Source organism: Dreissena polymorpha, chromosome 2, assembly GCF_020536995.1.
Source record: "Dreissena polymorpha isolate Duluth1 chromosome 2, UMN_Dpol_1.0, whole genome shotgun sequence".
Classification (NCBI taxonomy): Eukaryota; Metazoa; Mollusca; class Bivalvia; order Myida; family Dreissenidae; genus Dreissena; species Dreissena polymorpha.
The window spans coordinates 129,738,471-129,753,664 of record NC_068356.1 but is presented as its reverse complement, the minus strand read 5'-3'; the positions used below and the strand labels follow the sequence as shown (position 1 = coordinate 129,753,664).

Sequence of the window (15,194 nt, the reverse complement as noted above, 5' to 3'; positions counted from 1 at the left end):
GTGGACTTTTCGTGTGGAAAAAAAGGCTAATGAATTAATTTTCCCAATTTCATGAAAATGCCGATAAAATTCCCAATTCCAAAGTCATGGGCTATCTTCCCAAAAAGTGGAAAAAAAAACCTGGTAACTGTTTAAGAAGCTACATATATTTATGATAATTGCTGCAAATGTTTCTGTAAAGTCAGTTATACACCCTTCAATATCCAAGAACACAGGTAGTACAGTACTACCTGTTTTTTTGGATATGGTAGTACAGGTACTAATTGATTTTAAGCGTTACTCCTTTTCTTTCTGTCAGTGGCAGTACCGTTACTAATTTCACAAATCCTTATCTGGAGCTCTGGATAATCAGCGAGGTTTGCCAATTAGAAAAATCGAGTTATCTCAATCGGACTGGCTAGGTCTTTTACATAGGTTGCCATTGTGAAGAATTGTTTCATGGTATGATTACTTCGCAGCATCGTCAAAAAGAAACCCGTGATTTTCGTGATCACGTTTGTTCTGTCCGTCTCTATCTCACTTTTGGATACATCCCCAATAATTATTTTCTAATGTGAACCATGTAATCCAAAATGGTTTGGCAAAGAATAAATATAACTTGCCCTAATTATAAAACAACAAAACTTGTGTTAATTACATACTTAAAGGAGGAAAAAAACAGATTGAAGTTGCGATTTTGGACATTTCGGTTGACTTCTGAGGGAGAGAGTTTAAATTCATGTCCATAGAAATTAAATTTGAAACCTTAAGAAATGTGTCAATCTTTAAGTGTTTTTCCAAAGGCTCACTCTTTGAGACTGTGACTTCAGATTTGTCATTTTTGACATATTATTATGCCCCCCTTCGAAGAAGAGGGGGTATATTGTTTTGCACATGTCGGTCGGTCCGTCCGTCCGTCGGTCCGTTCCACCGAATGGTTTCCGGATGATTACTCAAGAACAGTTACGCCTAGGATCATGAAACTTCATAGGTACATTGATCATTACTCTCAGATGACCCCTATTGATTTTCAGGTCACTAGGTCAAAGGTCAAGGTAACGGTGACTCGAACCAGTAAAATGGTTTCCGGATGATAACTCAAGAACGCTTACGCCTAGGATCATGGAACTTTATAGGTACATTGATCATGACTCGCAGATGACCCCTTTTGATTTTCAGGTCACTTGGTCAAAGGTCAAGGTCATGATGACTCGACCCAGAAAAATGGTTTCCAGATGATAACTCAAGAACGCTTACACCTAGGATCATGAAACTTCATAGGTACATTGATCATGACTCGCAGATGACCCCTATTGATTTTCAGGTCACTTGGTCAAAGGTCAAGGTCACGGTGGCTCGACACAGTAAAACGGTTTTCGGATGATAACTCAAGAAAGCTTACGCCTAGGATCATCCAACTTCATAGGTACATTGATCATGACTTGCAGATGACCCCTATTAATTTTCAGGTCACTAGGTCAAAGGTCAAGGTCACGGTGACTCAAACCAGTAAAATGGTTTCCGGATGATAACTCAACAACGCTTATGCCTAGGATCATGAAACTTCATAGGTACATTGATCATGACTTGCACATGACCCCTATTGATTTTCAAGTCACTAGGTCAAAGGTCAAGGTCACAGTGACAAAAAACGTATTCACACAATGGCTGCCACTACAACTGAGAGCCCATATGGGGGGCATGCATGTTTTACAAACAGCCCTTGTTTCAAATAAAATCAATTTTAAAAACTTTTTGTTGATGTAACTTTTACAGTCCAACCATGTTATGTCGTGATTGAATGTAAACAAACTCAACAAGGTGGAGGGAAAAAAGTGTGCAGTATGTGCGAACACAAAGATTATCATAAACTGAACAATTCTGTTATGAATCAGCATGCTTAGAACGTTGAAAAGTTGGGGGAAAAAACTTAAAAGTTGGGTTATTTATGGGGTCTCACTGTGTGACGTCACAAATTTGATTGAAATTCAATTATTCGAAGTAACTGCGCATTTTCATGTGAACAAATCCAATGAATGTGAAAAACTATATAAAATAGAAAACTTTGTAAATCGAAAATATAAACAGTTTGACATTGATCATATTTTAAAAAATATCTGATATTTGTAACCTTCTACCACTCTGCTTTTTTACTCTTAACAACAAGGTTGAAGATCAACTTTTAAAGTGACAATGAATCAAAACCATCCTTAACGCTGCCAAGCTTAATTTGAATATTGCTCAGTGATTTATGTATTTGTGTTGTGCTTAAACCATCTAATCTATCACTATGTTCTAGCACCAAGGGAATAGCACAATAATTAATAAATCATTTAATCAACATTGGAAAAACAAGGTGATTTTTTACTAGTTTATTGTTCAGTTACATCACCAAAGTTTGAAGTACAGTATGCTCCTTCATTTTGTGATAATAAATATTTGTTGTTTGTGACATGGTGAGCTTAAGTGATCGTGTGATGTCCGGCGTCCGTTGTGCGAGCTTCCATCCCTGCGTGCGTCCGTCCCTCAACAATTTGTTTCTGTAGACAGAAGAGGTCACAGTTTTCATCCAATCTTTATGAAATTTGGTCAGAATGTTTATCTTGATGAAATCTGGGTTGAAATTGTATTTGGGTCATCTGGGGTCAAAAACTAGGTCACTAGGTCAAATAATAGAAAAACCTTGTGTAGACAATAGAGGTCACAGTTTTCATCCAATCTTCACTAAATTTGGTCAGAATGTTAATCTTGATGAAATCTGAGTTGGGATTGTATTTGGGTCATCTGGGGTAAAAAACTAGGTCACTAGGTTAAATAATAGAAAAACCAACAATTTGTTTGTGTAGACAGTAGAGGTCACACTTTTCATCCAATCTTTATTAAATTTGGTCAGAATGTTTATCTTGATGAAAGCTGGGTTGGGATTGTATTTGGGTCATCTGGGGTAAAAAACTAGGTCACTAGGTCAAATCATAGAAAAACCTTGTATAGACAATAGAGGTCACAGTTTTCATCCAATCTTTATGAATTTTGGTCAGAATGTTTATCTTGATGGCATCTGGGTTGTGATTGTATTTGGGTCATCTGGGGTCAAAAACTAGGTCACTAGGTGAAATAATAGAAAAACCTTATGTAGATAATAGAGGTCAAAGTTTTCATCCAATCTTTATGAAATTCAGTCAGAATGTTTATCTTGATGAAATCTGGGTTGAAATTGTATTTGTGTCATCTGGGGTCAAAAACTAGGTCACTAGGTCAAATAATAGAAAAACCTTGTGTAGACAATAGAGGTCACAGTTTTCATCCAATCTTTATGAAATTTGGTCAGAATGTTTATCTTGATAAAATCTGGATTGGGATTGTATTTGTGTCATCTGGGGTCAGAAACTTGGTCACTAGGTCAAATCATAGAAAAACCTTGTGTAGACAATAGAGGTCACAGTTTTCATCAGATCTAAATGAAATATGGTCAGAATGTTTGTCTTGATAAAATTGGGTTGGGATCGAATTTGGGTCATCTAGGGTCAAAAACTAGGTCTCTAGGTCAAAGTTTTAAAAAAACTTGTGTAGACAGTAGAGGTCACAGTTATATCCAAACTTAATAAAATATGGCCAGAATGTTTATCTTGATGAAATCTGGGTCAGGATTGTATTTGGGTCATCTGTGGTCAAAAACTAGGTCACTAGGTCAAATAATAGAAAAACCTTGTGTAGACAATAGAGGTCATAGTCTTCATCTGATCTTAATTAAATGTGGTCAGAATGTTTATCTTGATAATATCTGATTTTGGATCGTATATGGGTCATCTGGGGTCAAAAATTAGGTCACCATGCCAATTCTAGTAAAACCTTGTGTAGATGAAAGAGGTCACAGTTTTCATCGTGTCTTAATGAAATTTTGTCAGAATGTATTCATTGATGAAATCTGGCTTGGGATTGTATATGGGTCTGATAGAATTTAAGTTGATGTAGCAAGGTTATTCAGGTGAGCGATTCAGGGCCATCATGGCCCTCTTGTTGTTTTTTTACAATTAAAGAAGGTTTGTACCAAACATAAGTATTGAAAGTGGAAAAGGAAAATTCTTTTGTAAACAACCCTGTTTCCAGTGTGTCTTCCAGTGTTACATCACTAATTTATTTTAATATAAAATCCCATATTTTTGCCAAACTACTGTAAAGTTTTCCTCTTCTTACTGAAAATGTTAGTAATTGACGTGAGCTTGACACTGCAGTAAAAATGTAATAAATCAATGCATGTTTATTTTTCAATACAAGTTAGACACAAAGGGATTAAGGATGTAACAAAAAGTTGCTGGACAGAACAAAACTTGCTCATATACTATGTAAGCATCACACAAGCTGCTTAGAAAAGTTAAGTTCCTTTACTCAGTTCTTAGGTTAGCGTCAGCTCATGATTAGCTCACCTGAGCTCAAAGTCTGTAAACTTACTTTAAACATAAAACTAGGTCAAATCAGACACAAGGATTTTCAAACACTTCTGTAAACTTACTTCAAACATAAAACTAGGTCAAATCAGATACAAGGATTTTCAAACACTTGTGAGGCTACATTCATTGCCCAATCGTCAAGAAACTTAGTCTTAACTAAGACTTATATAAGTCCTAATGATATATGTCAACATTTAAATGTTCTGTCTGTCTGTTATCCATTTCCAAAGGTTTTTACCTAAACGCTTTCAGATATTTACCTGATTTTTTATGAATGATTTAACCTGCATGATGAAGTTCTGGGCTTTAGTCCTAAGGACTAAGACATTTTCTCTAGAATAATAGTTTTCCAGATTTTTTCCTTAAAGCTTGCAGATATTGACCTAAATGTTTGTATTTGAGTGTATATATATGATAGCTTACAGATCAAGTTCAAGTTTCATTCAGGTCCATTGATTTTTGACAAAGTTTCGGGACTTGGGCATAAACATCTATTTAAAATAATTTAAAATAACACTTTAAAATAATATTTTTTCCAAAACACTTTCAGATTATGACCTTATCTTGGGTGTAACTGTGTACCTACATGTCTTGTAGATGGAGTTGGAGTTTTGTTCTGGTTCATTGGTTTTTGACAAAGTGACAGGCTATGGACTTTACTCCCTCTAATCTCTAAAATAACATTCTACCGGTAATTTTAATTGGGATATAGCTGTTTTGTTACTTCGAAGTGCAGTAGGGGCCATTCTGTTTTACAAATAAAGCTCTTGTTTTCTATTACTTTGGAAACCTTTGAACGTGTACATGTGCTTTCAACATTATTACAAATTGGTTTGGAAATAAAACAAACAATCAAAATTGTTATCCCCCGCCATAGGCTGAGGGATATTGTTTTGGCGTTGTCCGTCCTTCCGTCCGTCTTTCCGTCCTTCCGTCCGTCTTTGCGTCCTTCCGTCCGTCCGGCACTTTTGTGTCCGGAGCCATATCTTGGAAGTGCTTTGGCGGATTTCAATGAAACTTGGTATGAGTATATATATTGATAAGAGGATGATGCACGCCTAACGGCATTGTACACCATCTGTTAACAGAGTTATGGCCCTTTGTATCTTGGAAAAATGCTTTTTTGTGTCCGGAGCCATATCTTGGAAGTGCTTTGGCGGATTTCATTGAAACTTGGTATGAGTATATATATGGATAAGAGGATGATGCACGCCAAATGGCATTGTACACCATTGGATAATAAAGGAGTTATGGCCCTTTGTATCTTGAAAAAATGCTTTTTTGAGTGTCAAATATAACACTTTTGTGTCCAGAAGCATATTGGGGGGGGATATCAATTCAACGAATTTGCTTGTTACTTTTAATTTTATCTGTTTAGAAAAAAAGTTAGGTTTTCCTGTAAAATGGAATACAAAATGATGACCTTAAAGGGACTTACAGATTTGGCATGTTTTGAAGTTTGTCATTAAACGCTTTAAATTGATTTATGTAGACCTCAGAGCCAAAACGATCCAAAATAAAACATGAATAAAATTAAAGAAAGAAAAAAGTTATCCCCGTCTGGACTTGAACCACTGACCCTTGGAGTAAAAGTCTAGCATGAAAACCACTTGGCCATCCGTGCTGCTCTTAAAAGCTTTTTTAAAATACTTTATCAAAGCAATCCTTGTAGGATCACACAAAATAATGATAGCAAAATAACACTACAAATTGTTCAATCGTTTTTCACTTATGAACATCCTTTACTTTTTGAATCTGTGAAAGTTTTTTAAAGATTCCCATATTGACAAACTGTGAAGAGGTCATTTAATACTGCAGTCATGTAGAAAACAAGAGTTTTCACCATAGGATAACATATGCCCCCAAAAAACGCTTTTCAAAACCTAAACACAGATTTTGAAACTAAACGCTGACCCTTAGTTCAAGGTCAATTTCAAAGGGGTCAAAAATGTGTGCGTATGGAAAGGCCTTGTCCATATACACATGCATACCAAAAATGAAGGTTACATCTGAAGCGTCATAGAAGTTAAGAGCATTTTTCGAAACCTAAACGCAAAGTGTGACGGACTTTCAGACAGACGGACGGACAGACAGACGGACGAAAATGCGATCACTACATGCCCACCTTCGGGGGCATAAAAAATGAGAATCACAAAATTAATATCGCTGATACAGTACGCACACTGGAAGGATTATGTAGATAATTTAAATAATGCTTACCACTAAACATTTCGAACTTAATGGCTGTATTTGTGTTTCATTTTTTTGAAGGTCAAGAAATTTACAGTGTCAAAGAATATTCCAAGACAGTTCCCCAGTCAACTGTATATGTCTGCATCCGAACCAGGTATAGCAATGTTAATGGAAGACCAGCATTTCATAGTAACGTAGTTTATTGCTATTATAATGTTTTCATCATAAAACATAGAAAATTGTAGCCCCAAGGAATAATGTTTTTTAAACAAAGAGTTTTCTGTTTGATGCATATGTCTGAACAATCTGAATCTGTGTTTGATGCCCTTTTAGTCCCCCACCGGTGAAACAGGAGGGGACTTATAATGGTTTGTGCTCTGTCAGTCAGTCTGTCAGTCCGTCACACTTTTCTGGATGCTGCGATAACTTTAAAAGTTTTTCATATTTTTTCATGAATCTTGAAACATAGATAGATGGCAATTTGGAGATGATGCACATCATTTCATTTTGTTCCTACGTCAAAAATTTTGGTTGCTATGGCAACAAATAAAAAAAAATAATAAAAAAAACATGAGAATGGAGTTTCACTGGTAGGGGATCATATGGCTTGGCAATCTATTGTTTTAATACATTGGAGTTACACTTATCCTTAAGTAAGTGTACTACATTCTTTTATTTCATGGAAATCCATTTTGTTTGTAGATAGTTTCTGCATTGCTGACATTTTTTAGAAGGAGTATATCAACTATTTACATCTATGTAACTTGTAATATTTTGTCATATCTGTTCAAAATCTAAACAAAACCATGGAAACATGTATAGCTTATCCTGTAACCTTTTATTAGCTCACCTGATTGCTCAGGTGAGCTTTTCTGAGCGGTCTTTGTCCGTCGTATGTCCGTCCGTCCGTCCGTCCGTAAACATTTGCTCGTAAACACTCTAGAGGCCACATTTCTTGTCCCATCTTCATGAAACTTGGTCAAAAGCTTTGCCCCAATAAAATCTCGGCCGAGTTCGAAACTGGATCGTGCCGGGTCAAAAACTAGGTCACTAGGTCAATAAAAAAGAAAAACCTTGTAAGCACTGTAGAAGTCACATTTCATGCCCAATCTTCATGTAACTTTGTCAAAATGTTTGCCTTAATGATATGTTGGTCGAGTTCAAAAGTGGTTCCGGTCTGTTGAAAAACATGGCCACCAGTGGGCGGGGCAGTATTCCTTATTTGGCTATAGAGAAACCTTGTAAACACCCTAGAAGTCACAATTTTTGCCCAATCATCATGAAAGTTGGTCAAAACATTGGTTTTATTGATATCACGGACGAGTTCGAAAATGGTCCAGATCGGTGAAAAAACATGGCCACCAGTGGGCGGGGCATTTTTCTCTATATGTATATAGTGAAAACATGTGAACACTCTAGAAGTCACATTTTTGGCCCAATTTTCATGAAATTTGGTCAGAACATTTTTTTCCTTGATATGAGAGTTGAGTTTGAAAATGGTTCCGGTCAGTTGAATAACATGGCTGCCAGGGGGGGGGGCAGTTTTCCTTATTTGGCTATATAGAAACCTTGTAAACACTCTAGAAGTCACAATTTTTGCCCAATCATCATGAAAGTTAGTCAAAACATTGGTTTTATTGATATCAGGGACTAGTTCGAAAATGGTCCAGATCGGTGAAAAAACATGGCCGCCAGTGGGCTGGGCATTTTTCTCTATATGTATATAGTGAAAACATGTGAACACTCTAGAAGTCACATTTTTGGCCCAATTTTCATGAAATTTGGTCAGAACATTTGTATCCTTGATATGAGAGTTGAGTTCGAAAATGGTTCCAGTCAGTTAAAAAACATGGCTGCCTGAGGGAGGGGGGGGCAGTTTTCCTTATTTGGCTATATAGAAACCTTGTAAACACTCTAGAAGTCACAATTTTTGCACAATCATCATGAAAGTTGGTCAAAACATTGGTTTTATTGATATCTCGGACGAGTTCGAAAATGGTCCAGATTGGTGAAAAAACATGGCCACCAGTGGGCGGGGCATTTTTCTCTATATGTATATAGTGAAACATGTGAACACTCTAGAAGTCACGTTTTTGGCCCAATTTTCATGAAATTTATTCACAACATTTGTTTCCTTGATATGAGAGTTGAGTTCGAAAATGGTTCCGGTCAGTTGAATAACATGGCTGCCAAGGGGGGGGGGGGGGCAGTTTTCTTATATTTATATAGTAAAAAAAGCTTGTGAACACTCTAGAAATCACATTTTTTGCCCAATCATCATGAAACTTGGTACAAAGATTGGTTTTATATATATCACATAATTAATATCATAATTATTGCCCTTAGATTGTCCAAATTTTAATTATATTATACAAAATCCTTGTAAACACTCTAGAGGTCACAATTTTGTTTCAGATTTTATGAATCTTGGTCATAATATTTATTTTTGTAAGCAAAGTTTGATGTTTGGTAACGGAGGGTCAACTCAAAATATAGGTCACCAGGTCAAATCTTACAAAAACAAAAACACTCCATATGCCAGAGTTTTGGTAGAATAATGATGAAACTTGACCAGGATGTTTGTCTGGACAATATCTAGGTCAAGTTTGACGTTTGGTAAAGATTGAATGAACCGAATCCTCTCAGGTGAGCAAACAAGGGCCATCTTGGCCCTTTTGTTAATTGTTTAACTTTAAATTTCTTATTTGTGTACTTTTTAGGGTGAATTGTTTATTGGGAATCAAAATGGCACCATTCATATATGGGATTTGAAGACAGACAAAAATGAACATCTGGTAAGAATATAATAATTTATTTGTTATTTACTCAATTATGTTTTATCATAATGGGTTTTATATTAAATATACATATATTTGTATTATGCAAAAATGCAACTTCGAACTTTAAATGAATTTTAAACTTTAAATGAACTTAACACTTTACATGAATAATGATGTATGAAAAACTTTTCTGTGTTATTGTTAAAACCATTTCCTCTTCATTTAAATATAGATCCCTGAAGCAGATGCTTCCATACAGTCGATTAGTATTGATCCTATGGGAACAATGATGGCTGCTGTGAATAATAAGGTGCGTTATATTGTATGACAATATGCGACAGAGAGTATTAACAACAAATATCTTATTACAATGAGTTATTGTGCGATAATTGATGTCTCGATTAGTCGAAAAATAAACATGTTTTCATTAGTTATCAGTATATATATAGTATGTTTTCAAATACTGGGCAATCCTATTTCAGCTGTGATAAGCAGCATGTACCTTTAAATTATGTAAATTTACAATAACTTATTATTTACTTATAATTGATGTCCAAAATAATGCAAATGTTTTTATTAAGCAATGCATAGGTTGTAATACATTGACTGATCCTTGTTAACTAATAATTTACAAACATTGTACGTATGTAACCAATTTAATTAGGAAGCAGTGGGGTCACAGTATTAAGTCCCCGTAACTTTCAAAAATATTTTATGCAAAATGCAATCCTAATTAATTTAATAGGCATAATTCTATGAAATCTAAGGCTGAGTAGGCATGTATTTTTTGGCAGAACCAACAAAGTACTGAATTTAGTATGTGACTTTTTTCTTCAACAGGAAGTGATGTGATTGTATCAGTCAATTAATTACAGAAGGTTATGTGACGCTAAAGCAAATATTAAGTCATCCTTTTTGGTTAAATAGAATCAGATCAAAATAAAAAAAATGCAATTTTATACCAACAATTTATATTAATAACAATTTTATAAGTTAGACACAAAAAGCAGCATAAACAGGAAAAAACATATTTTACAAATAATAAGCGTAAGTGCTGATGACGTCATAACTAACACGTCAAAGATCAAAATCATATTCATTTCTGCTAAAAATGCAGCATCGTAGTGATTAAATTTCATTATTACTTTTTAAATGGGGGCATATAGATATGATAAACAGAAAAACAGGTTACTGCCTGATCGTTTTGAATATATGAAGAAGGCTTAGGATTAAAAAATTGGCATGGCAGTAACTTGTTATCCTCTATGTTTGTGCAAGTTGTTGTTCAGTATAGACAAAAATGTGCTTGTTTGATCAAGACTAATAATTATATAGTATTAATTGATTTTAACGGAATCCATTGCGTTGTAGTTACTTAGTATTCTTTTTATTGTCCTTGAACATTTGAAACTTTACATATGGGAGTTGAAATGAAAACAGTAACTAGGGTAAATCAAGTAAAACTTAGAAAATGTTGAATGAAAATTCAAGGAAATGATTAGAAAAGTAAGGAAAAACCTGCTTAACTTAGACAATGTTGAATGAAAACACAAGAAAATGATTAGAAAGGTAAGAAAAAACCTGCTATCTTACCATCATGGTGATGTCTTTTGTTTGTTTATTGGATTTTTAATCCCAACTATTACAGATATTTGAAAGTACCGTTTCAGGCTTTAGAGGTCTACTCTTGTATTTTAGTACTCTCAGGCTCTGCAGGCCTTTGTTAGAAGTGCATTGTTCAGTTACTTTTGGTAGGCAGATTTTATTGAAGGCAAGTCATTGAATAAATGCATGCATTTTTTCTTTTTAATTTTGTTTCATTAATGTGTCTTGGAGGTTGATATAAAAAAAACAAGCAAATGTGTTATGATTAAGGTACTTAAACAGTAAACTATCTAGATGTAGAAAGAGCAGATTTTAAATGTTAATTTGTATTCTTGTATAGTTTTAGTAATATGATTATATAAATGTTTAGATGAAGTTATGAAATATTGCACATATTAGTATAAAAAAAAACTAGAATGATGATTACTAACTGATATTTTCCAGACAACAAACCATAATAAACCATTTATGATTTTGGAATATTTTAATACTTAATAAAAGGTAATACGAAATTCATATTCATTCAAAAATGCAAAAAATGAGCAGTGTCATGCTCAAATAGGTCTAATGCCATCTATGCAGTCAGTAGCAGTTCAAACAGGTCTTATTCAATATATGCAGTCAGCAGCAATTCAAACAGGTCAAATGCCATATATGCAGTAAGTAGTACTTCAAACAGGTATAATACCATATATGCAGTCAGTAGCAATTCAAACAAGTGTAATGCCATCTATGTAGTGGATCAGTAGCAATTCAAACAGGTCAAATGCCATATATGCAGTAAGTAGTAGTTCAAACAGGTATAATGCCATATATGCAGTCAGTAGCAATTCAAACAGGTCTTATTCAATATATGCAGTCAGCAGCAATTCAAACAGGTCAAATGCCATATATGCAGTAAGCAGTACTTCAAACAGGTATAATGCCATATATGCAGTCAGTAGCAATTCAAACAAGTGTAATGCCATCTATGTAGTGGATCAGTAGCAATTCAAACAGGTCAAATGCCATACATGCAGTAAGTAGTAGTTCAAACAGGTATAATGCCATATATGCAGTCAGTAGCAATTCAAACATGTCTAATGTCATATATGCAGTAAGTAGCAATTCAAACAGGTCTAATGCCACCTATGCAGTCAGTAGCAATTCAAACAGCTCTAATGCCACCTATGCAGTCAGTAGCAATTCAAACAGGTTTAATGCCATATATGCAGTCACTAGCAATTCAAACAGTTCTTACTGCCATATATGCAGTCAGTAGTAATTCAAACTGGTATAATGCCATCTATCCATTCAGTCGCAGTTTAAATGAGTATAATGCCATTTATGCAGTCAGCAGCAATTCAATCAGGTATTATGCCATTATGCAGTCAGTAGCATTTCAAACAGGTCTAATGCCATATATCCAGTCAGTTGCAATTCAAACAGGTCTGATGCCATCTATGCTGTCAGTTGCATTTGAGAAGTTTGTTCAAAAGCTACCCTGTCTGCAAACAAAACTGCAAAGCTTGTGTGACTTTATTGCTTATAGGGTAGCTCCTGACTAGACTGCAGGTTGGCCTGTAGCTATGTTGGCCTCATGAGGCATAAGACCCATTTTTGCGTGATACAGCTCATATTATAATAATTCATTAATCAAGCATTGTGGATGGATAATGAAAGTAAATTGTTTGTGTATGACATAAGCAAAGTTGAGATAATAATGTATAACTATTAAATTATTATGTTACGCTTTTATGAGTTCCAATCAAATTCTAAACACGTTCTAACTTAACCCTTGCCCACTAAGAAGCAAAGTGAAAATGGCTCTGTGGAAACAGCATAAAACCAGAACAGCCTGCAAGTAACTCGCTGCTCATCAATATCTTAGGGTTAGAAATGAAGCCATTAAATCTTGAAGCTAGTAAGAAAGGTCTTTAATTGATACAAATTTTCAAAGGGACTAAAACAAGTGAAGATCATCATAAAAAGCATGGTGTGCATGTGAAAGCAGCTAACTCTTGATTCACTCACGTAACGCCTTTCCATTTGTCTTTTTTTGTATTAGCAATACACTTATAGGATCATTGAAATATTTCAGGATAAGTATACTTGAAACTCGACTGAATGGGTTCTTACATTGTAATCCTTGAAATAAGGAACAATTCAAAAGTAATGTCATGAATCGTAACTTGTTTTTGCACATGTTTGTGCTGTGAAATCATTCTCATATTCATTGCTTATCATTTGTTATTGGTTCATCCTGACGTGTTGCTCCTCTTGCAAAGTTTCAGTAATTAAAAACAACTTCATAATTGAGGGATGATTAATTTGTCTGTGAAATAGTTAATCAAGTAACAGTTAAATGTTTGTGTTATGCAGAGTTTTATAACAGAAACTGTTGTTATACCCCCACAAACGAAGTTTAGGGGGGTATATAAGAGTGAACTTGTCTGTCGGTCGGTCGGTCTGTCTGTCGGTCCGTATTAAGTGTCAGCTCTCTAATTCAAGTAGTTTTCATCCAATCTTCACCAAACTTGGTCAGAAGTTGTATCTATATGATGTCAAGGCCAAGTTCGAACATGGGCCTTGCCGGGTCAAAAACTAGGTCACGGGGTCACTTAGTGCGTTTAAAACATTCAGCATGGTGTACGGAAGAAACCCCCTTCGGAAGAAACCCCCTTCCCAAAAAACGGCATAGCGGAACAAACCCCCTTTCATATTTTGCATACGCGGAATAAACCCCCTCGCTAGTTTTGCATATGCGGAATTAATCCCCTTCCATAGTGGAATTAACCCCCTTCCATAGCGGAACAAACCCCCTTCCATAAAGAAAGAATATGCACGTTTCTGGAAAATATTTTGTAAATACGCTAGCTATTCTTACGACACAGGAACATTAACTCCGATCCTAATAAAAAGACGAATGCTTCGGTTATTGTAGGAAAATATGTACGTAATATCGTCGTCACGATAGGCGCGGTTCGCTAATTTGTCGTTGCTGCATTTTATTAAATTTTTCTTCAATGTAAAAAAATGCTTGCCTATTTTGGGTTATTGTAACATATTTTTATCTTTATAGTACAATATAACACATATAAAACTCTTATAATCTCAGTTTAAAGAATGCAAGTAAAATTCACACGACCATCTAAACATTGTCAAGTTGTGAACAAACTGCTGGTAAACTTCTTTAATCAGCACAAAGCAGTTTGGAAATAAATTTAATTAAACAGACGAATTAACAACTTGTGAACTAACGACCAGTACACTCCTTTAATCAGTTTCTCACGCCTTCTTTTAAAGTGATATTATGCGCGTTTTTCACTGTCGAATTGAGATTCACAGCTTGAATATTTAATGTGTATCATTAACAACTTGTGAACAAAAGGCCGGTACACTTCTTTCATCCGATTTTCACACATTCATTCAAAGTGATTTTATGCGGTTTTTTCACTGTTGAATTGAGTTGAAGCTGAAAAGAAAAGAGTTAACATGTCAATATACTGTCCTGTTATGTCCCGAAATTATCCGTATAACAAAATTGTGTCTGTGTGTCGTATGAATGAATCTGCACTTAAAGTAAATTAAGATTCACGTCGTACATCGAGTCATTTCGTCAATTGTCAGAACAAAAGTACGGTTTATATTCCAATGCATTATTTTCTCTTTCCTGGATATTGTTTTGATATGTTGATGCTGCATTTAAAAGTATTAGTATATATGAAGTGAAAACACCAAAAAATAAACTATGGTTGCGATACACACTCATAAAGTTTAAAACATAGCATATGCTGCTAGATGCGCATAACACTTTGATAATGGATTTTGGATACCACTTCGGAAGGGGGTTTATTCTGCCTGTCTAAAAACTTGAAGGGGGTTTGTTCCGCTATGGCGTTTTTAGGGAAGGGGGTTTCTTCCGCTATGGAAGAGGGTTTGTTCCGTGTATGCAAAATATGAAAGGGAGTTTGTTCTGCTATGCCGTTTTTAGGGAAGGGGTTTCTTCGGAAGGGGGTTTATTCCGGTAATCATTCAGCATGTTGTCCGCTCTCTAATTCAAGTAGTTTTCATCCGATCTTCACCAAACTTGGTCAGAAGTTGTATCTATATGATGTCTAGGCCAAGTTCGAACATGGGCCTTGCCGGGTCAAAAACTAGGTCACGGGGTCACTCAGTGCGTTTTTAACATTCAGCATGTTGTCCGCTC

The 15,194-nt window shown here is 35.2% G+C and overlaps 1 protein-coding gene across 3 annotated transcripts in view; it reads left to right on the top strand.

Moving 5' to 3' along the window:
• The window catches only part of LOC127868985 (target of rapamycin complex subunit lst8-like), a 54,073-nt gene that overhangs the window by 23,118 nt on the left and 15,761 nt on the right, over window positions 1-15,194 (top strand). For all 3 annotated transcript variants that reach the window (XM_052411210.1, XM_052411211.1, XM_052411212.1), the window contains 3 exons: window positions 6,699-6,774; window positions 9,341-9,415; window positions 9,633-9,710. In XM_052411210.1, coding sequence (XP_052267170.1) covers window positions 6,699-6,774; window positions 9,341-9,415; window positions 9,633-9,710 — 229 coding nt within the window. The remainder of the gene's footprint in view (window positions 1-6,698; window positions 6,775-9,340; window positions 9,416-9,632; window positions 9,711-15,194) is intronic.